Genomic DNA, 23,916 nt, shown 5'->3' with positions numbered 1-23,916 from the left:
CCAACACAGCTGCTGTTATTCCTCATAACACTTCGTTAATTCTGAATACAAGCGTTTTATTACTCTGACAATTCTGACAGGCAGGCAGATGCCGTATTTTAACAGGGTACCCTTCGATTCCCCCCCCCCCTCAGATGAACGGCATATGCGGAGAAAACCTAAACTCCCATAATACCGTCATTAAAACTCTGCAAAGTGAAATACTAATTCTTTTTTTAAAAAAAAATAGCCCAAAATAGATTGCTGCAATTTTAAATTGAGGCTGTAGGCCTAGTTGTCCCCTCCCCCACTACTGTGGCATGTCTGTACGCTTTGCCTCACACGAAACTGAAGGTTTGTATCTTTAGCCACACTGGGTGAGAGGCAGCTAAAACAGGGTTAAAATAGCTAAAGCAGGTTTACCTCTCTTTTGTATCTTATTGTAACTGAATTTGGCATATCCTCATCTCCTTTTATCCACCTGTGAGGGCCAAGAGGGTGGGATTTGAACATGAGAGATGCCGGTCATTGAACATGAGAGACGCTCTACTGTTGGATACAGAAATACAGACTTAAAACTAGAATGTGTTGAGAACAGGAAGGTGGCAATTTTTTTTAAAAAAAACCCAACAGTGACAGATCTTTAACATTTACAAAAATGGAATATTATGCCTTGCTTCTCACATGCATTTACAGTCTAGAATAGAATCTTTACCATTGTCTCCATGTTTTTTGTTCTGGACTACTGTATCAGCAGTTTTCAGTATTATCTATTATATCTTTCTGAATTACTTGTCTAAATTTGACCATAATTCTACTCTTATCTGCCAGGTAGATTCCCCAAGGTGACTGGATATAGTTGCTCGGCCCTATGGGAGATGACCCTTGTGTTGCTGCAAGGTTTCGTATTTTCTTCCACCTTATTCAACATGTACATGAAGGTGTTGGGAAATGCAATTTGAGGATTTGGAGTTCATTGCCAGCACTAGCCTGATGATAATATGTTATATCTTCCTCAGTTCTTGGCAAGGTGGTGCTGGAATCCCTGAGCAAGTTGTCTGGCGTTAATAATGAGCTGGATGAAGGCCAATAAAAAGAAGTTCTGTCCAGCTAAGACTGAGCTGTTGACGGTAGGTGAACAAGTTGATGGTAGGTGAACTTGTTAATTTGAGTGTAGGTGGGCAACCTGTTCTTACAGCACTTCAATGTTCATGGATCCAGCATTATAGCTTGACAGTTTCGGTACAGAGTGCCTTTATCTTGTTGAGTTTGGTGCATCATCTGTTCTCTTCCCCATATTATAATGCTTGTGTCACCATCTAACATACCTAATATAATAACTTCAGAATTTTATTTCCGTAGTGCATTTTATGTGGGTCTGCCTTTGAAGACTGTCCAGAAACTTTAACTGATCTAAAATGTAGCACCCAGGTTACTGTCGAGAAATAGCCTCAGAGACCAATCTTCTTATGTCTGCTGCCAGTATATTTTTTGGCACAATTCAAAGTACTGTTGTTGACTTTTAAAGCCTTAAACAGTCTTGGTCAGGGTAATACGAAGGGGCACCTTCTCTCCTAATTTTCTATCTTCCTCTGTCATCAAAGTCATTAGCAGAGACTCTGTTGAGTATACCAGTGTTTCCCAACCTTGTGCCTCCAGCTGTTTTCGGACTACAATTCCCATCATTCCTGACCACTGGTCTTGCTAGCTAGGGATGATGGGAATTGTAGTCTCGAAACATCTGGAGGCACAAGGTTGGGAAACACGAGTATACCATCCCTAATGAGGTACGGTTAGCAGTGAACAGGACAGGATCTTCTTAGTAGTGACACCATTCCTCTGAAATCCCTGGTAAGTAAAGCTGTCCTGGACACCTCACCTCTCATCCAGGAAGCTGGGTTGGGGGAAAGAGCTCTTTAAAGGGCCTTCTCGGTAGTGGCACCCGCCCTGTGGAACGCCCTCCCAGCAGATGTCAAGGCAATAAGCAACTATTTTACTTTTAGAAGACAACTGAAGGCGGCCCTGTTTAGGGAAGTTTTTAATGTTTGATGCTGTACTGTTTTTAATATTCGGTTGGAAGCCACCCAGAGTTGCTGGGGAAACCCAGCCAGATGGGCGGGTTATAAATAATAAATTATTATAATATTATTATTATAAAGGAGTGTTCACTCCAAAATCAAAGAGTATTGATTGTTCTTTTCTAGTTGCTTTGTTGTGTGTTTTAAAGATGAGTTGTGTTGCATTTATATTTTGTACGCTATATTTAATTGGTTGTAACCTTCTTTGAGAGTGTTTAACTAGGAAGCAGCATAGCAATCTTTTTTAAAAAAAACAACATTTTATTACTTGGGCAAATATGGTGTTGTTGGAGCTAGGTAGTGGTATGTATCTTCTAATCCAAAGATGAACTTCGGAGTTTCTCCAGTTATTCCCAACGCTGTGTGTTAAGAAGTTAACTTTTGTATTCCTTATTTTGAAGTTCCTTTATACAGCCTACCTGCCCAATTCCATGCAAGTTTACTCAGGTCAATATTTCTTATTAAGTCTTTTTAGGATGGCACATGTTAAGTCACACGGAGTTCAATCGGAGTAAACTTTCATAGATGGGATTTCTGCTTTAACACGGTAAATAAACCATGCAAACGGACCGCCTTTCTGGAATATATAAAGGTAAAGGTATTAGGTCCAGTCAAAGGCGACTATGGGGTTGCAGCACTCATCTTGCTTCAGGCTGAGGGAGCTGGCGTTTATCCACAGACAGCTTTCCGGGTCATGTGGCCAGCAGGACTAAACCGCTACTGGTGCACGGAGGAGTGTGATGAGTGCCAGAGCACACGGAAACGCCATTTACCTTCCCGCCGTAGTGGTACCTATTTATCTACTTGCACTGGTATACTTTTGAACTGCTAGGACGGCAGAAGCTGGGACAGAGCAACGGGAGCTCACTCTGTCGTGGGGATTCGAACCACCAACCTTCTGATCAGCAAGCCCAAGAGGCTCAGTGGTTTAGACTACAGCTACCCGCATTCCTTCTGGAATATGTATATTTGCTAAACATTTTTTCCCGTTGTTCGCTGTGGCTTTTGCCAAGTGTGGGTATTCTTACTGAGATGCCACAACCTGACTACCTTTGGAGGTTTTAGCCTTTATTTGGAGGGAAACTGGATCATTTGAATCTAAGATACTCTGTTTGTAAAAAAAGAAAAGAAAAGAAAATTCCTAGAGAAAAAGATCTGCCAAAAAATTGAAGCTGCTGTCAGATATTGTACTTCTGTTGAGGCATATTTTGCAAAAAGAAGAAGAAGAGGAAGACGAATAATGCAAGAACTCAGAAATTATCTGTGCACTGTTACTGGAACAAATATGGGTTCTCAAGCTGTGAATTTGTTGTTGTTGTTTAGTCATGTCTGACTCTTCGTGACCCCATGGACCAGAGCATGCCACAAACAGCATCATTTATTATGATGATTGATTTGCCATGCAAAACATCTTTCTGGGCTCCTGTCTTGACTAAGCAGGTTTTCTAGAAGCCTAGAGTATGATAGTAAACCCACATTGGTCATTGGTTTGAAGTCCTGTTTATTCTGTTATATTTTACTCCAGGAAGATCCATTTATCCTAAATAGAACCCAATAAGGTCAGCATGTATGTAAAAATAGGTATATGTGACTCCATTGAGATCCCAAGATGAAATTTTGCAGGAAGCTCATGGAAATGTTTAATCATATTAATTTTTAATCGCTTTTTAAAATTTTAAATTATGTAACTTTAAAATTTAAAGTAAGTCCATCACGTGCCATATCATATTAAAGCCCATGAAGTTCTGAAGAGATTTATATTTTTACTTTTGAAATATCTCAATTCTGGGCTGAACTTTTAAGGTTTTTGTGTAGTCCAGCAAGGCCAAAATTGTCAAATTTTTAAAATTTCAAACCCTTGTAACGGTATGAGATAAAAATAATAATTAAAAACTGAGATCTGGGACCTTCTCTTATACTACTTTTAGGAAACTGAAACTGAAAGCAAAATAAAATGGTAATGTAAAAGCCTTTGGATCACTTGACATGGAATGGCCCACTCCATGCCTGTGAGTGCAGAAGTGAGTTTATTGCTATTTGCTGCTCTTGTGATTCTCCGGATTAGAGGAAATAAATGTAAATTCAATGAAAAGCTTCTGGTAATAAAACAAAGAAATGCCAGTACTTCAGAGGCATCACATTTATGTATGGCAGCAGTAGATGTTAGAAAACGACTCATAGATTTGGAAGGATGATTGATGTGTTGTATATTATACTTACAAAATTCAACATTTACCCTGTTTGTGTAATATATACCAATCATGCCATTTTACAGTCCTTGAGCTCATTGTTCCTTGCATTTGTGCTGTGGATTTATTTTTCCTTATCTCTATACTGTGGATTTCCCTCCCGCTTTTCAGGCTAGATTTATGAACCGAGGAAGAAGGATGACATATCCTGCAAGAACCAGCTATACCTTGATTCCAAACCAGAAATATCGACGAAGCTACCGTCGTTCCAGCAAGTTTAGCAGCACCCTGGATGCAGATTCTCAATCTCTGTCAACCCTTGGGAATTTCAAAGCACTCCCCTTAGAAATCTTTCAGATGGTTTTAGAATATCTGCCAGGTGAGAACTTGAGGCTTTGTGATGTTTCTGCTACAAAAGCTACCCCACTTGCCAAATGTAGCATACCACATTAGCTGCCAGTTAATATGTGGCAAGCTACTACAGCATGTTTGGTTTATCAGGCGAGGCTGCTCATTTATAAATGACAGTGGCGATCTGTTATTATTTATTGAGATGCAGAGTATTTTGTACCAGTGGTGGTATACTTCTTTGGCTTGTTTTGGTTCGGGACTCATTGCCCCTATGCTGCTATTCATGCTTTTGGGACATATACAGTGGTACCTTAGTTTAAGAACAGCTTAGTTTATGAACAACTTGAATTAAGAATGCGGCAAACCCAGAAGTAGGTGTTTTGGTTTGTGAACTTTGCCTTGGAAGGAGAACATGTTCCGCTTCCTGTTGAGTGTGTTCCATTTGTAAATTGAGTCCCCTGCTGCTATGGGAAAGTACACCTTGGTTTAAGAACGCTTTGGTTTAAGAATGGACTTCTGGAACGGATTAAGGACAGGGAGTGGCCGTCGAGACCACATAACACCGGTCTTGAAAGATCTACATTAGCTTCCAGTACGTTTCCAAGCGCAATTCAAAGTGTTGGTGCTGACCTTTAAAGCCCTAAATGGCCTTGGTCCAGTATACCTGAAGGAGCGTCTCCACCCCCATCGTTCTGCCCGGACACTGAGGTCCAGCACCAAGGGCCTTCTGGCAGTCCCCTCGTTGCGAGAAGCCAAGTTGCAGGGAACCAGGCAGAGGGCCTTCTCGGTAGTGGCACCCGCCCTGTGGAACGCCCTCCCATCAGATGTCAAAAGGATAAACAGCTACCAGATTTTTAGAAGACATCTGAAGACAGCCCTGTTTAGGGAGGCTTTTAATGTTTAATAGATTTTTGTATTTTATTTTTCTGTTGGAAGCCGCCCAGAGTGGCTGGGGAAACCCAGCCAGATGGGTGGGGTATAAATAAATAAATAAATAAATAAATAATTATTAGTTTGTAAACCAAGGTACCACTGTATGTATTTTTTTCCTCTCAATATAGAGTGCCTACATGGTTGTTTGTTTGTTTTTAAAGTTAACTCCTAGTTTATATTGTAGACTCCTAGTCTATACATCAGGGGAACCTCAGGCCTTGGGACCAAATGTGGTCCTTCAGGTTTCTTGGTTCAGCCCTAGGAACTCTTTCCCACACCTTCTTTGACTCCTTTTGCCTGGCTAGAATGTGCCTGTGGCAATGCCTCTTGTTGCCTGGAAAGAGAATCGGGAGGTGTGTGGTATATGTGGGTATAGAAACCTCCCACTTTCGCATGGCCGGAATGTAACCTACTGTACAAAGGTAAGAGGTGTGCCCATTGCTCTGCCCACTCTTGCATCTGGTCCTGGCCGCCCCTGGTATATGGCCCCCAGAAGCTTGCCCACAAAAGAATGTGGCCCTTGGGGATGAAAAATGCCCCCACCCCTGCCTGCTGTACATACCGTATATACCGGTATCTTATGAAGTGCACAGAAGGGGCTTCCATGGAGTTGAAAAGTACTCAGGGTTGTGCAAGGTCAGAAACAATTACTTGGCTCCCCAAAATACCTGTTTGGTGGATGGATGAATATGCACAGAATCAGATTTAACTAATTAAAGGGAGAAAGGCTCCAACAATTAAGGGGCATAGAGGGCAATGGGATGGAAGGCATTGCAATAAAGCTGCCGAAACATAATCAGTAACATTGTGGAAAAGCTAAGTTCCTGTTTATGAGACATCAACTTTCAGACTAAGAAACTGGAATTGGAAGACAACTGGAGCCTGCAACAAAATGTTGCAGTGGAGATTGCTCTTGTTCAGGGTTCTAGCCATTCTGTTCCACTTGATTATCTTTTTTCCTCTCTTCTTTCTCTCCTCTCTTCAACAGTCATCCCAGCATTATGTGGCCACTGAGCATGCTCAGTTCTCACTGGGATGTTGGGGCCCTCCCCTCCTCCATTTAGGGTCCTGCCTCCACCCCAGATGTGTTATATTTCTGCACAGCTGTGGGTTCTCCTGTGTCCCTTTTATTCTTGTGCCATTTTGACTATATATAAGCAGTAGCACTCACAGCCTGAACAAATGGAAACAGAAGGCCTTACTTAGTCACATGATTAAACTCTATATTCTCATTGGCCTGGTTCACATATCACATTAAAACATAGTTAAAATAAACTGTGTTTTAATGTGAGTGGCATGCTAGTTGCAGGTGCTTCACTCATCCCCTGCTCCTGCTGCACTGCCAGGAAACCAGCAAAAAAAATTCCTTGGCTTGCTCCTCAGGGCCAGCCTACTGCTGTGCAGCAACAAGGGGGGCAAAGCACCTTGTGAGCCCAGCTTGTCAACTAATTTGTAAGAGCAACAATGTTTACTTGGAATAGTCAGCACCCTGAAGTTTATAATAAGGATTCTGGAAGAAGTTTAAATTGAACCCTCATACGGGGAAAGGGCAAATTGCCTGTGTCTTGTGATGGGAAAAATTAGCCAAGGTCTGATACTTAGTCACTGGGGGCCACATTGAATCCTCAGGCCACCCTAAGATATAGTGAATTATTGACTGATAATCAACAATGGTTTTCTAGAGAATAAGGGCTCATGGTTGTGTGTGTTTTTTCTTTTCCTTTTCCTCCCTTTATTCAGTGAAGGATATCAGCATGCTAAGCATGGTATCAAAGACTATCAGCAGCCGCCTTATTAATTACATCTCAACTCCTACAGGAAACCGAAGGCTTTTGCGGCAGGACTTTCATAATCCTGAGCTATCTGGCTGTAGGAAAGGATCCTCCATTCTAGAACACTACAAATCCTTAGGTGACAACAATGACAAAAACGGTTTTTTTTATTCCAGGGACACAAAAATAGATTACAATCAAATAAAAGGAAGCCAGGATTCAAGATCCTGGTTAACTGGAGAATAAGAACATAGATACAAATTGATAGGAGGATAGGAGGGTAATTTCTCTATGACAATTAATCCAGATCCAGATTCAGTCATATAGTGAACAAGGGTTAGTTTCTCATCAGATGAGCATAAATCTCAAGTCTCAAAGACTTTTGCTGGACATTTCTTTGGTTTACAATGAAAGAAAAGAGAACAGTAGTTCTTTTTAATACTTTCTACTACATACAATACATGCATACATACATAATTTTATTCGTATGCCACATTTCCATACTTCAAGCCATGCAAAGGTGGCTTGCAACATGGAAAAAAATAGATACCATAATTACAACAAAACAAAAGCAGTCATAAAGAATAAATCAAACATCAAATCAAACATTTTCCATATTAATCATCAGATCTAAAATAAAGATACAAAAAAATCAGTAAAAGCAACAACCTCCGCGCCCACCTGCAACAGCAACCCCCACAACAACACCTCAGCCCAATAATCTTTTTCGCAGCCTCAGCTTTTGTAGCTGGAGTCAGTCAGGGCCCCACTCTCCCGTCTAGTTGGGAAAAGACCTGCAAGGCTAGGAGCAGGTGTTCCAGGACTCAGAGCCAAGATGGCCTCTGAGGCTCTAGTTGTAGCATACTCTTGTTGCATCCTGCAAAAAAAAGAAATCAGTTCCATGTACAAAGTTAGGAATTGAATAATGCCCATGTAGTTCAGCAAGTTTGTGGTGGTCACAGCAACCCAGGTTGCCCACTTTTGAAAGATGGCTTTTACAAAAGAAACAAGAAGAGCCCAAGGCCCATCTTGTTCTGCAATCTGTTCTCACTGTGACTGACCAGATGCCTATATGGGAAGCCCATAAGCAGGGCATGAATATAATGGCACTCTCCCTTGTTTGTGAGTCCCAGACAGTGGAGGTAGAACATAGCCTCATACACCATGAATTTGTCTAGCCATCTCTTAAAGCCCTCCAAATTGGTGACCACCACTATAAATTGTGGGAGCAATACTTTACAATGTGTGGAGCACTTTCTTTTGTCTGCCCGGAATCTTCCAACATTCAGCTTCACTGAATGGCCCTGGGTTCCAGTATTATGTTAGAGAGAGAAGAGTTTCTAGCTACTTTCTCCACAATATGCGTAATGTTATACACCTTTATCATGTCCTCTATTACTTGCCTTAAAAAAAAACTAACTAAAAAGACCTAAGTGTTGTTTTGGTTGCTGCTTTTTTAAAAAAAAATTATTAAAGGATTTCTTGATTTACAGAAATTTGGTTGCTGTTTTCTGAAACCTTTGCAGCTCTACAATACCCTTTTTCAGATAAGGCAACCAGAACTGTACACAAAAAGTTACAATTATCTGGGCCCTCCAGATGCTGTTGGACTCCAACTCCCATCAGCCCCAGGCAGCCTGGCTGGTGGCCAGAAGAAACAGTAATACATAATGATCAAAATGTGTTGCTCCTTCTGGAATAGCAAAATGAGTTTTATAGCTAAGCAGGGATATGAACACAGGACAAAGGACTATGTTCCAAGTCCTTGGCCCTTACATGGCACTAGTTCTCTGTTTCAGCAGCTGAATGAGCAAAAAAGCTCATTGACAGTTTCATCCCTCAGCCTTCTTTGCCTGTCCCCCCAAATATATTTCCAGCATTCTCACTCAGAATTATCTACCAGTTTTCCTGAACAATACACTGTTGACCTAGTTTTTTTAAAATAAAAATTTGAACCATAAGTTTCCACTGGCTGAGAAATATTTTCCCCTACTACAAACAAGCTGTTCCAAATTCTAGATCAAAAAACAACTCTGTTGTGTGCTATGCCATAATAATTCAAAATAATATATCCTCTAACATGGCTTGGAAGAAAGTCAAAAGCTCTTCTTTCCATGATGGACAAGGGTAGCCGAGTTTTCCCCAGCGTACTTTCAGATTCTATTGTATTTCTTTTTAATATAAATATTTTTAGTAACTGTCACTTTACAGTTGACACAACCTTTCTCGCAAGGCTTGAAATGCTATTTACATGACCTTTTAAAAACAACAACAATTTCTGAAGTGCTTTGATATGCAAGTCTCAACACAAGGAGCCGAAGTTGGCAGAGGCCTCAAAGGATTTCAGTTTTACAGACTGATCCATAAACCAATTAATCTGGAGGACTTTCGTTTTATCCAACTGATGTGGCTTTAAGTCCAAACAGTCATTTGAAACTAAATCAATTTACAAGTAGCAATGCTAATAATAAACATTTGTGTAATGATTTGCTGGAAACAGAAGAAGGAAAGTCATTGTTATCCAACTATCCTAACTAGCTGTCTGTTAACAGTGTGTAGCCTATTACTTAGTTTAGTAAAGAAATTGGCTTCTGGCTCCTAACAGCACAGGAGTGCAGGGTTTGGCAATACAGTACAATACAGAATATTATATTTCAAAATATTCCTGTGTGCTTTTTCTCTCTCTTTGCAGGCCTGTTGTTAAAAAGGTGTACCTTATTGCTGCCTACAAAGGAGAGGTTGAGGTACATACACAAGATACTTTCAGAAGTAAGCATAACAGCTTTTTTAAAAACCCACCTTTGTACGTGTGCACATGCAAATTGCCTTATGCCACCTAAAATGCCTAGTAAATTGAAAGTTCCACCCCTCTTTTATCTTTATAGATTTCCTGTTTTAAATTTAGTGGCTGCTCAGATCCATTTCATTGTTTAGGACTACAGTGTTACGGAGTATTTTTACAGGTAAAGGATACTTTAAGGGAGAAAAGAAATTGGGTTCCATGGTTGCTTTGAAACAACACAAAGTTTTAGGGACTTGGTTTTCACCTGTAGTTCCTATCTTTGGTCATCACAGATAAAAATATAATGAGTTAGCAGAGAGGTTGTCTGTTATTTTCCAAAATGCTTATTGCACTGATGTGTCATAGAAATAATCAGAAGTCAGTATTATTCCATTCATTTCTCCAAATCACCGTGTGACAGAAAGAGGGAGAACTGGATTGTTAGTGGTCACTTAGGATGTGCCCATGGGGAAAATACTTGATACTTCATTTTTCAAGAATTTGGAAATATTGGTGCACACTGTAAAATTTGCTTTAAATGAGTGTTGCTACAAAATCCTTCTGAGGGAATCCTTCTAACCTGAATTTATGACTGTGAGGTTCTGGAATGGACAAAAAATATACCTCCATCTGTCCTGGGAATCTTAATTTTCCAACCTGTATTACTGTGTGGATATATGGAACCCCTACCTTGTTTCCAGCTCTCAAATTACTTGTAGGTGCCTCAACTCCCTTTTGAATGTATGGTATTCTCTCTGCAACAAAGAGTTCGCTCTATGGCTTTATACTTTTACTGTTTGAGGTTTCGTTCTCTTCCTGTTGTTGGCAAAGGCAGAGCTATAACTCTTTCACTGCCTCCCAAGTATTTGATGCAGCTATTCATCTTTTGAGGATTAGTATCTCTCTCTCCTGTCAGCCCTCTACTTCTGCTACTTTCCCCTGGCTGCTTGCATTAATTTCATTGCCTCCCTCCCAAGGACAGTAGAGTCAGGCAACTAGAGCGCAGTACTGAGTCATATTAGAATATTGTACTGTGGTACCTCAGGTTACAGATGCTTCAGGTTACAGACTCCGCTAACCCAGAAATAGTACCTCGGGTTAAGAACTTTGCTTCAGGATGAGAACAGAAATCGCGCGGTGGCGGTGTGGCGGCAGCGGGAGGCCCCATTAGCTAAAGTGGTACCTCAGGTTAAGAACAGTTTCAGGTTAAGAACGGACCTCCAGAACGAATTAAGTTATTAACCCAAGGTACCACTGTACACAGAAAAGAAATACATAGCTAAGAGATGTCAGACCTTGCAAAGTGATTTGGTGATCTTTATGTGTCTACATTTGTTTTGTTTTTTTCCTGTAATGTTTTCAGACTTTAACAGCAGGTTGGGATGAATTAGAATGTCATCGGGTTTATAACTTCCTCTGTGAGTTGAGCAATTTACCCCGGAGAGTGCAGACAGTTGTTGGCAGCAAACCTGGTAAATACACCTTGTGAGGGAGAATAGTGTCCTACAACCTTCTTGTTCTGAATTCAGAAGGTATGGAGGCAAGGGCAAGATCCTTGACTCTAAAACTGTGTACACACTCCCATTTATTTTGCATCCATTGTGTCCCCCACCCACTGTTTTAGGAAGCGGTGAATATACACAACATTAGCCACAAACCATATCTATCCTGCATTAGCCCTGTTGCTTCTTACAAAATGCTGCCTTTTCCTGCCTTTTCCCCAAGCCAGCTTCAATCGAAGCTGAGATTGCATTGCAGGGGGGTGGACTGAATGACCCTTGCGATCCCTTCCAACTCTACAACTCTATGATTCCATGACCTAGCTGTGTTTTAAGCCAGTAATGTTCTCACAGCCTGAGTCTGTAGAACTCACTTTCTGCTATTATTTGCAGCAATGTAAAACCGGGCTATTCTGTACCAAGGCTGATTCCTACATGTTTATTTAATGTCTTAGGAAGTGCCCGAAAACTGGAGCTGAGGATAAGGATCTTTTGCCGCAGTGTTCTTTTAAACCATTGGATTCATCGGAGTGATTCGGCATTTTGGCTGACACGTATTTTAAAGCCATGGCCTATGGTAAATCAAGCCCGGCTTCTATATATACTGTTTGGGCCTGCCTCTAACTTGGATGGTAAGCTGTTTCAAGTAATAAGGCATAAAATCTATAACATAGGTAGAAATATATGGGTAGGCTACCTGTAAATTCTGCCTATGCAATTCCAAATGTTTTGTTGCAGAAAGAATTGGAGTTGGCTTTTGCTGCCAACTCCCCAAGGGACTTTGATTCCCCTAAGTCCATGATGGGTCAACGGGTCAGTGAAGAATGGATGGAGGCAGGATTCAGGGAAAGCAAGGCAGATCTTTATTTTTCTGTTGCAACAAGTCCCCCCCCCCCTTGCAAGGAGGTGAGAGACCCAGAACAAAGATGTGCAAGCCCCTTTTAAGACATTAGACATTGTCCAACCCCTTATCCAAAGCTTAAAAGCATCATGCATACATCACAGAAAGAGGCAGGCTTACCACAGAAATTTGAGTGTGTGGCTTCTCTCCTGTCTGCCTGAGGATACCTGATGTTATACTGATTGCATTACCTGGGCAGTCTGGCCATTCTTTTGAGATGGTAAATACTTTAGTTCTTGAATCCAGGTCACAGGACCACCCTATTCATACACAAAATATGCCATTAAGATAGGATTTGAAGTATTTAGAAGAGAAAGAATTATTGGGAAAGGTTTCTCTTCTGCAGAGGAAATATTTAGAGTCATTTGGAGAGCCAAGTTGTCTTTTTTGGGATTGTTCTGTGTGCTAAAAATTATGTATAATTTTTTCAATGAATCTTTCCTAAATTTTGGAGGGAGAAGGATTGGTTTTCTGTGGAGTGTGTGTCAACTCTCTGTGTGTGTGTGCACCCTAAAATTTTATAACAGTTGCAATAAGTCCTCAGTGTATTAGGGAAAGCATCATGAAAATATTCTGATTTACATCATTCTTGTTGAAGAAACTGTCCTTGTTAGGTGTGGAACCAGCTTCTAACCTTTTATGCTGCAGTAGACATGCATTGTAGGGACGCGGGTGGCACTGTGGGTTAAACCACAGAGCCTAGGGCATGCCGATCAGCAGGGTGAGCTCCCGTTGCTTAGTCCCTGCTCCTGCCAACCTAGCAGTTCGAAAGCACAAATTGCAAGTACTGTAGATAAATAGATACCACTCCGGAGGGAAGGTAAATGGGGTTTCCATGCGCTGCTCTGTTTCGCCAGAAGCAGCTTAGTCATGCTGGCCACATGACCCAGAAGCTGTACTGGCTCTCTCGGCCAGTAAAGCAAAATGAGCACCACAACCCCAGAGTCATCTGCAACTGGACCTAATGGTCAGGGGTCCCTTTCTTTACCTTTACTAGACAGGCATTGTCATTGTTTCATGCCCTCTCCTTAGGAGAAGAGAAAGGCACAATTTGATTGATGAACCTTGGCATTTTCAAGGAAGGCACCATCTTACACATTGCCCCCAGACTTGGCCTGCCTCAGCTAGTAAAGAAAGCGCTTGACAGATTTTCACAGTTTAGTGTGAGGAAAGATTCGTTTTCCTGTAATTTCACCCCTCCACCATATTATTTCCCATCTGTGTCTTCTTACACAGCTATGTTTCTTTTTTCCAAAATACCATGTCTAGTTTACAGCAGTGCTTCTCCATGCCCATAGACTACTGCTTCCTTGTGTCAGTTTTGTAGGAAACTTAACAAAGTCACCTCACATGAAAAAGCAAGTGCTGTCAATTGTACCTGACACCAAAGCATTGGTAGGCATTTACTGTGACTCGTTCACTCACATTTTATGGGGGGCTTCACATGGCATCATCATCATCTACCTGTCGCCCTCATGTTTTCCCAGTGCTTTTGCCTTTTCTTCTGAAGAAAGTCTGACTCTTTTTGAGACGTTCAGAAGAGTAGCATGATCTCCTACACAGGTTTAAATGCCCTTAACGCGACACTTCCATCTTTTTAAGGAGGCACAGTTCTGATGTAGACAGTTATGTAGACAGGTGACTCTATTGCAACTCAATAGAGTTGCACACACTCAATTTAACCTTCCTGGTAGGCATTTCATATCCTCATTAATTTTTCCATCCATCTTCTGATTAGCAATATGGAGCCTATCTGGCTATATATCTTTTAATATTAAAATATTAGCAAAATGTTGCTTGAACAAAATAGGAATGGAGCACTATAATACATTAACACTGACTTTGAAGAAAAACATTTTCCAGTCACTTTCATTTTAGTAACCCACATACCTCACCCCAATTCAACAGTTCTATATTTCCAATCCATTTGGGGGGGAGGGGGGTTAAAATATTATTTATAATACTGTACTACTTAACTTTAAAAGAGTTGTGGTAATTTTGCCACAGTCCTAACCCCACAATGTTGGTGTGTGTGTGTGTCTGTGTCTGTGTCTGTGTCTGTGTGTGTGTAGAGTACTGTGCAGTCACCTCTCTACTGAGTTACTGTTGTCCTTAACGTAATTCAGGGCATGTGGTTTGGCAGAAAACGACTGATGGTCCAGCAGACGAAACCAGTTTGAAAGGGTTGGCAGATGCCATTAAACTACTGTATGACACAGAAGCAAAAGAGTGGACAGCAGATGATGTCATCAGTTTGTTGGATGAACTTGCAGGTACAGTACTGCCTTTCTTCTACTCATTCTCCTAAGAATCCAGAATATTAGGACATAGCCACATTCAGAGCCAATTCACATGACTCAGGGCTGGTGATGAATTGTGAACTGACTCTGTCTAGAGACTGAGTGTTTTGCTTGGATGGCAGGATTATTTCACTGAACATGACATTTCAGTATGTGCCCAGACCTATAGTTTGACATGCCCTCAATTACTTGGCAGTGGTGCAATAAGCTGTGGCCACAAACTGGGAAACTTACAATGTGGGCACAAGGTGAAGCAATAACACAGCTATCTTGCAATGTGCACACACTCAGCCAAGATACATGCTACTCACAATTCAGAATGACTTGCTGATCACGCAGATTGGCTCTGAGGGCCAAACTAGATGCAGTGGGGCCATCATGTTTTCTCCATTCACAGTGGAAGATGGGGGTCTGTACACAGATAAAGTAGGAGATGCTGGCTGGAAGATGTAGGAAAGCATCTAGAGAACTCCAGGTTGAGGATGTCTGCCTTATTTTAACAGTAAAAAGAGACAAAATGCTGGATTCTATTTACTCTCTGCAGTAGGTTGTTCCAGGTTTTTTGGAATTTTGGCATTTTATTGCTTGGCTGAGAAGCTGGTTGGTTTTGTAGATCATATTTTTATTATCTGATTTGTTGGTTAGATATGCTTTATTGGTGCTGTATTGTATCTTGAGGAAATACAACTAACAAAGGGAGCATTTTATATATATATATAAAAGTTTAAGTAGCATAAGACTTATTTTTATAAAATATCTTAAAATATCTTTTAAAAAATAATTCTAATTTTTATAACAGTGGTTCCCCATGACTGGCTTCTGGAAAACAGTGTCCGGCTCCTTATCTTGTGTGGAAACAATATCTGCTTCACTTTTATGGCTAGTAAAGCTGTGAACGGTCGAGCTATCGAACTGGCAAGGCTGGTGGTTTTCCTGGCTTTGGTGAGTAGCAATGAACAGGCAACTTTCCTTCTCTTAGTACAGTATCTTTTTCAAAAATTAAGGCATATCAAAGAGCCAAACTCAATGTCCATAGAAACATGACTGCAAGCTGCCGTCAGACCATTCATATACCCCAGTATTGTTGACAGTGGCAGCAGAAGTTCTCCAGAGTTCCAGGCTGTTTTTCTTTTTCTTACACAGCCCTTCCTCAAGATGCCAGAGATTGAACCTGGAGTGGGGGAAACTTCTGCGTGCAAGACATATGCTCTACCATTGAGCTGCAGTTGTTAATCATGGTGTTAAATGCACGTCAAAGTGCAAGTAGATAAATAGGTACCTCTCCAGTGGGAAGGTAAACGGTGTTTCCCTGTGCTGCTCTGGTTCACCAGAAGCGGCTTAGTCATGCTGGCCACATGACCCGGAAGCTGTCTGCGGACAAACGCCAGCTTCCTCGGCCTATAGAGTGAGATGAGCGCCGCAACCCCAGAGTCGTCTGCGACTGGACCTAACGGTCAAGGGTACCTTTACCTTTTTTACCTTTTCTTTAAAATAATGGGTGCCAGGGGTGCCAACTTGAATAAAATATTGGGGAGTGGCAGGTAAGCCCTGCCCCACACAATCAATCACATGACGCAGCACACACACACATGCACACACGATTTTAATGGCAATGCCAATCAACTTTGGAGGGGGCTGCCCCCTCAAATCTTTTAGGGGGGAAGCGAAGGGATCTCGGACCCTAGGAGAATGGCCAGGGATGGGGAGAAATGATCAACACAATAGCATGTGGGGAGGAGGAGCCAACACTTCCCACTCCACCACAGTCTTGATTAAACTCCTCCTCCTTGAAACTGCTGTTTGGCATGGGAAGGAAATGGAATCAAAGGAAGCTGCCTCCCAGGCCTGATAGAGGTGTGTGTGGGTGTTATAGCTGTCAAGTTCTCCCTTTTTTAAGGGAAATTCCCTTATGCTGAATAGGTTTGCTCATGAGAAAAGGGAAAACTTGACAGCTATGGTGTGTGTGTGTGTGTGTGAGAGAGAGAGAGAGAGAGAGAGAGAGAGAGAGATTTCTATCAAGACCACAGCAGGTGGGATAAGTTCTTCCTTACTTCTTCCTTATGACCTACGGTACAGTATTGATCCTCTTCTCTCTCTCTCTCTCTCTCTCTCTCTCTCTCTCTCTCTCTCTCTCTCTCTCTCTCTCTCTCTCTCTCTCTCACACACACACACACACACACACACACACTGTTGGCTGTGATTTAGAAGAAGAAGAAACTAGAAACATTTAATGTCATCTTAATTTGGCCCTTTCGCACCAGCTTTTCTATTACAGTGTTCAGGCTACTTGCCAGAATTAACAAAATTGCAGCAAAGTTTTGAAAGAGACAATTTAATATTATCTCTGTGAATACAGCAGACTAATTATCCTGCCTTAGGGTGTTTCTATGGTAGCATCCAAGTATGTCACTTTGTTTATTGCCCACTGCACGATTTTGCTCTTAAGTAGGGAAAGCATTTGTTTTGTACAACACTCTTTGGAGAAATAATTCATTTGGGTTTTGCAGCTACATTTTACTCTCTTAATAACCTAGTTCCCATTTAGGCTAGTTGGAATCTGCACGCCAGACACACACACACACAACCAACCAACACACACACACACACACGAAAGATGTGTCAAAATGCCCTGTATCTAACACGTTTTCCCTGCATTACAATATGTGTCAGAGCTACTCTGTGATGTCTGGCAAATTAGTACAGATAACAAGTGCATCTTCCCACTTCTTTTCTGTCAGGCAAGCAAATGCAATGGGGTGGGGGGGGTGACAGACTCCTGTACCTTTAATTGTTGCACAGGAGAAGAGGGTAGATACTGCTTTTCATGCAAGAGTGAGCAAACCAAACCCTGCTGAGAGCTAGCATGGTGCAGTGGCTAAAAACTGGGCTATGAATCAGTTCTTGGTTCAGGTCTCACTTCTGTCATGACCTCACTCAGTGACCCTTTATTCTACAACATGAAAATAATCATACTAGTCTACCTCACACGGTTGTTGTAAAGATTATGTAAATCACTTTCAACATTTGAAAGCACTATAGCAATGCTCGGTATAATATTATTAAATTTACAGAAAGTGCTAACCTTTGGCTGCAAAGGAAGAATTGGCAGTACACTCAGAGCATACATCTTCCTTTTAGCCATATCTTGAACTTTCCTGTGCTGATGTCATATATGATGTCAAGCACAGGAAGGGTGGACACGGTTTCGCAAAACAGGCTGATGGGCCAGTCTTTAGGCCTGCAGGCCATAGATTCCCCATCACTGATGTTTTGAAGTGAAAAGGGAGGAAGCAAAGATCAACAACTGCTGTCCGTCCCATCAATGGAATGGTCATTAATATTTTCTGTTCTTGTGACAGGTATGTGAGAAGGACCTCTACTGCATGGATTGGGCTGTTAAAATGATGCAGAAAGTCTGCAAGGTTTTCAGTACTCCAGGTGAAAGGAACAACTTCCTGCAAGGTGTGGAGAATTCTTTTGCACACATTATCATGGAAGCACTGCAGTCAGTGATATCAGGTAAGAAATCCTACAGGCAGCAGAACCGTTGTCACCTGCTCATTTATTTAATTGCTGCTTGTCTCTGTCGGCTAGTTTCACTGGGTGCCCCTGCTCTATGTAAACTCACAAATGCCCGGATAGCCTTTCACACAAATTAGATAGTCTAGGTGCAGGAAATAGTTTCATTGCATGCATTGTCTCAAGGCTGCTTGGCTGAGCTCTGAAGTGAGAGCTGTGTCAGATAGATAACACATGTAGCAGGTTTGCTAGATCATAGACATAAGAGGTTTTTAGGGTCCAGGACACCCTGAAGGGTGTTGAGCTTTTTTTTTTTTTTAGGAAGACCCCCAAATTGTTAATTGTTTTTATAGGAAAACCTAGTAATCAGGACATATGGCAGCCCTAGAGGTTTTTAAGCAGAGGTTGGATGGCCCCCTATAAGGCATGCTGTAGCAGCAAATTTCCAGGGTTTTTTGTGTTTGTTTTAAATGAGGTGCCCTTCAAAGTCTTCCTGAACTCTCTAACTCTGTGGTTCTATAATCTCATAAAACGTCTTCCTGAGTTTAGGGTTCCTCTTTTGCATACTCCAAAATATCATTTAAAGTCATTTTTATGTTCTTAATGATGCAATTAATGATAATTATTGTAATGTTTTTGTACGCCTCCTTCTGGCAACTCCTGCAGCCAAGCAGGTGCCAAACGTATTGCTCTGCTTTCCTTTGGACCACATTAGTGAGGCTGAGAGGAGGGTCTTGTTGTCGGGGCATCCCAGGATCTCCACACACACACTGCTCAGGCTTGTACCCAGGGGAGGCCACTAGGCAGCCTAACACAGAGGTTTGACTTCACCCGTGTAGGTGCACTCTGTTGTCTCTCGAGAAAGACGGATGGCAACAATAACAATTCATATTATCTTATTTTTGTAAACCACACTGTGCCCATTTCTGGTGAATGGTGGTACAGAAATCTCTTAACAAAGAAAAAAATAGGAAGTAGTATTTGCAATAGTTTAGAATCAGAATAGGGACACTCTGGCCCTCCAGATGTTGCTGGATTGCAGTTCCTATATTCCCTGACCATTGGCCATGTTGGCTGGACTTATGGGAGTTGTGGACCAACAACACCTGGAAAGCTAGAGGTTCCATATCTTTTTTCTAGAGACCTATGCTGTTAAACTGTCTTTCACCTATGACAATATTTTATTTAGGAATTAATAATATTTCATAGAATCATAGAATTGTGGATTTGGAAGGGAACAGAAGGGTCATCTCGTCCAACCCCTTGCAATGCAGGAATATTTTGCCCAACATGGGGGCTCAAACCCACAAACCTGAGATTAAGAGCCTCATTTGTATCCTGCCCTTCGGTGTTACAGTCCTGAGGGCTAAATCAGGCAATACATTAAATGTATACAGTGGTGCCTCGACTTACGAAGACGATCCATTCCGCGGCCGTCTTTGTAAGTCGAAGTCTTCGGTTGTCGAAGCGCCACTTCTGCACATGCGCGAAGTGCGCTTTCGCACTTCTGCGCATGCACTGACAGTGCGCGCCGCTTTGCGCAGGCGCAGGGCAAAAAAAACTTCCGGGGTTGTCGACTTCGGAAGTCGAAACCTTCGGAAGTCGAATCGTTCGGTTGTCGAGGTACCACTGTAATTGCATTTAACATTCAATGGTACCTCGCAAGACAAAATTAATTTGTTCCACGAGTCGTTTCGTGTTGTGATAATTTCGTCTCGCAAAGCGTGGTTTCCCATAGGAATGCATTGAAATTTAATTCATGCATTCCTATGAGGGGGGGAAGCACACAAAAAAAGCACTGACTCACCCGCCACAGCCAGAAGTTTTTCATATTTTAAGGGGAGGGGGAAGCAGGAGGAGGGCCAGGGAGAGGCTCCCTCCCTCCTTCCCCAGCAGCCGTTCGTGCCGCTCCGGAAGCCCCGCGACTTCTGCTTGGCGCCAACATCACAGCCATGCTCCCTCCCTCCTTCCCCAGCAGACGTTCGCGTGCCCAACCAGTTTTAAGGCTCTGGGGAGGGGGAAGCAGGAGGGGGGCCCTCCCTCCTTGCCCAGCAGCCGGACCCTTGCGCCCAACCGCTTTCCTATTCGCGTGCAGGCGGCTTAAGGTGAGAGTGAGGGGGATCCGGCTGCTGCTCGGCTGCCGGCGGCCGTTTCGGTGGATTAAAGTCACCTCCTCGCGGCGCCCTGCTTCGTCTTGCAAAGTTTTCTATGGCACGGCCATAGAAAACTTCGTCTTGTGAGTCTGCCCAAAAAGCGCAAAACGTTTTCGTCTTGCGATTTTTCCGTGCCGCGAGGCGTTCGTCTAGCGAGGTACCACTGTACCTGATTTTCAGGGGATGGGGAATTAAATAGCAGCCATGACGAGGAGGCTCAGGATTAGGAACCTGTGAGCAAAGGTTAATTCTCCCACCCACCCCTCTCTCTTACACACACCACAGTCTAGGAGAAAAAAAACCCATGGAGGCTACTATTTGACTTGTGTGCAGTGCTGTCATGGAGTGACAATGGCAAGGGCAAATAGCAAACAATCTCCAGGGAGTGATTTTCATCAGGGCTGCACTGTGAAAGTCTAAAACCCTCTCTACACCTTCAGTGTTCCCAATCCTGAGCTCATAGTTATTACTTTACTGGGGGGGGGGGGCACAGCAATGTGTTTCATTCATACATTGTGTTGTCTGGCCCTCAGGGCAGCTAACAGAACATATAAGCCTTGGCTTATATTCGGGTCGGCTTATACTCGGGTATATACGGTATATTTGTTTTTTTGCTTGGGATTTGTGATTGTATTCTTTTCTGTTCTACTTCCTTGTCTTTTTGAAAAACAAATTCACCCCGATCATCATTGGGCTTTTATTCAAAATATTGAATTTGGACTCCTGCAATTTTCAACCTGTGTTTAAAAAAGGGGGGGAAAAGGAACAACCCAGTTTCTAGTCCCAGCTCAAATCAAGCTCTGTGAACACCCAAAGTTGAGCCTCCTTATAAATGTGCAATTCTCTAAATGGCCTCACACTGCAGAAGTGAAAAATAAATTAAAACTTAATATCTGCTACCTAATCGCTATGAATATGCAGCAGCATGAGCTACTGGCTCGCCACTTGCCATTAAATGTTTACAACAATGCAATCAATGCTGTCACAAATCACTAATATAGCACAGATAGGGTAGCCACTAAGAGTAGTCCACAGACTTGCACATTTTTAGCAGATTCTGCAAAATCTGTTTCCATAAAAGTAAGCCTTTTTTTTTTACCTCTTGTTTATTTCGCTTAGGGGAGCACGATGAGGAAGACAGCAGCTTTCTTAATCTATTTCATCTGGTAAATGCACAGGCAAATTTTCATAAGGAAATCCTTTATCTGGCCATGAGCAACAGCATGTAAAATTATCAGCATTTTGGAGAAGATACCCCCATGAGGAATGTTTCCTCTTTCCCATGTGGTTGCCAATATCTTAACCGGCCTTCAAGATTCAGACCTCAGTGGTCACAGGCAACAGCATTATAGCTGGAAAAAAATTGCAGCTTCTGAAGTGTGTTGTTTAATATTTATATATTTATATGCGAACTATATATATATTGATTATACATATTTATACTAGCTGTGTTGCAAAACCAGTTGCATTAGCAGGAGGTGGATATCGGTTTGCAGAAAGGAGAAGCCAGCTATGCTTCGGGAAAACTGGGCAGAGGAGCACAAAACAGTCATATTAAATACTTCAGGTAGTGCAACTGCTAATTCTTTCATTTTTAAGTCACTCTGAGACCGAGAGAAGTAACTTTTAGTTCTGGTTTCCCACTGGGATTTCAATAAAATGAAGGAAGCATAATTAAAGAGGCCCAATCAGTTTTATATCCAGTCCCTATTATGCTATTAACCTTTAAAACAGAGAACTCTGCTGTGGATAATTTGGAAGTTGTTAACTGTATGTGATTTCACCGGAAAGAAGGTTTAAAATAGACATTTTCCCAGGATCAGAGGAGTAGCAGAAGGATCCCCACATAGCACGGCATGTAGAAAGTTAGCACATTGCAAAGTGTTGGCCCCAGCGAAACACTTTTTTTTTTTTGGTGCACTTTGTACTGTGATACCTAAATGTGGACTGCATTTAATGGATTGGGCTGGTTAACTTTTTGCATACTGAAGGAACAAAGCAGACGTTGATCATTTATACTCTTTGCTCTGATCCATTATCTGTAGTAAAATCAGTAATGCAAATTGAGTTATTTTAAAGCTACCTTTGTTGATTTATTCATTCAGAAATAAGCCATGCTGTTTTTGTGTTTGTGTACATCACCACAGAATGAATGACTCCCAAAAGGGACTTGGTAAAATGCACTCTGCAATTGTTACGAATTTGTTCTGAATTTGGTGTGGGACTAGGACAAATTTAAAAAGTTAAGCTTCCATGTTGGGTTAAGCATCGTTAAACCTTTATGCTTATATATTGTGACGAGAGAGCCAAGAAGCAGCGTTTATCTTTCACTCTGCTGGTTTTCTAAAAAAACTTTTGCTGCTTCTCTATTATAACTGGAAAAAATTGCCTTTTTTCAGTTAAACTCCAAAAGAAATTCCAGAATATACTTATGACTTTAAACTACTGTCAGTTGTTTTTTTTTTTAAAAAAAAAAAACTCTCAGTGAAACTGAAAGAATATATTGAATGCCCAACTATAGTCTAAGAACTTTTTTTAAAAAATGTATGAATATATATGTCTATCTCTTACCTAAATTATGTTTCTATTTATTGGACATTACATTAAAGAACAAGAAATGATGAGCATGTACTGAAGGTGGTTTGTTTTTATGTGCATTATTTATATTCAAAGAAGATAAAAAGTCAATTGGAATTTAGATTTTCACAGAGTACAGTGGTACCTCAGGTTACAGACACTTCAGGTTACAGACACTTCAGGTTACAGACTCCACTAACCCAGAAATAGTACCTCAGGTTAAGAACTTTGCTTCAGGATGAGAACAGAAATCGCACGACAGCAGGAGGCCCCATTGGCTAAAGTGGTACCTCAGGTTAAGAACAGTTTCAGATCAAAAACGGACCTCCAGAACAAATTAAGTTCTTAACCTGAGGTACCACTGTATAAAGGTTTTGCAATAGGTTTAAAGATACAGTAAATCTATACACACTCTTAATTCTTGAATTTCAATAAAGTTTTTTTTAAAAAAAGAAAGAAAATATTCCACGTTACGGCTCTTTAAGGCAGTTGGTCCCTTACCTTTCCCGCTCCGACGTGGCCACAGTGATCCATGCGACGGTCACCTCCAGGCTGGACTACTGTAATTCAAACGACGCAGGGCTGCCCTTGAAGCTGTCCCAGAATCTCCAGCGGGTGCAGAATGCTGCAGTGAGGCTCCTCACGGGGTCCCTGCCATGGGAGCATATTCACCCAGTGCTTTTCCAGCTGCACTTGCTCCCGGTGGAGTACGGGGTCAGATTTAAGGTGCTGGTTTTGACTTTTAAAGCCCTTTACGGCCTAGGACCCTCGTACTTACGGGACCGTCTCTCCTGGTATGCCCTGCAGAGGAGCTTAAGGTCCATAGATAGAGGTCCCGGGCCCAAAGGAAATCAGATTAGTCTCAACTAGAACCAGGGCCTTC

The 23,916-nt window shown here is 41.8% G+C and overlaps 1 protein-coding gene across 1 annotated transcript in view; it reads left to right on the top strand.

The window, feature by feature from the left end:
• Window positions 1-22,917, top strand: part of FBXO47 (F-box protein 47) — a 23,153-nt gene extending 236 nt beyond the window's left edge. The window contains exons 1-11 of the mRNA XM_088656128.1: window positions 1-1,109; window positions 4,418-4,625; window positions 7,271-7,441; window positions 9,995-10,071; window positions 10,188-10,265; window positions 11,448-11,556; window positions 12,039-12,215; window positions 14,611-14,757; window positions 15,584-15,726; window positions 18,144-18,303; window positions 21,576-22,917. The exon at window positions 1-1,109 is cut by the window's left edge and continues 236 nt beyond it. Coding sequence (XP_088512254.1) covers window positions 1,050-1,109; window positions 4,418-4,625; window positions 7,271-7,441; window positions 9,995-10,071; window positions 10,188-10,265; window positions 11,448-11,556; window positions 12,039-12,215; window positions 14,611-14,757; window positions 15,584-15,726; window positions 18,144-18,303; window positions 21,576-21,685 — 1,440 coding nt within the window. The 5' untranslated portion in view covers window positions 1-1,049 and the 3' untranslated portion in view covers window positions 21,686-22,917. The remainder of the gene's footprint in view (window positions 1,110-4,417; window positions 4,626-7,270; window positions 7,442-9,994; window positions 10,072-10,187; window positions 10,266-11,447; window positions 11,557-12,038; window positions 12,216-14,610; window positions 14,758-15,583; window positions 15,727-18,143; window positions 18,304-21,575) is intronic.
• The last annotated feature ends 999 nt before the right edge of the window (window positions 22,918-23,916 follow it).

This window comes from Zootoca vivipara, chromosome 12 (assembly GCF_965207765.1).
Source record: "Zootoca vivipara chromosome 12, rZooViv2.hap1.1, whole genome shotgun sequence".
In the NCBI taxonomy this organism is placed as follows: Eukaryota; Metazoa; Chordata; class Lepidosauria; order Squamata; family Lacertidae; genus Zootoca; species Zootoca vivipara.
Note: the sequence above shows the minus strand (reverse complement) of the source record. Positions and strands in the feature narration are given on the sequence as shown.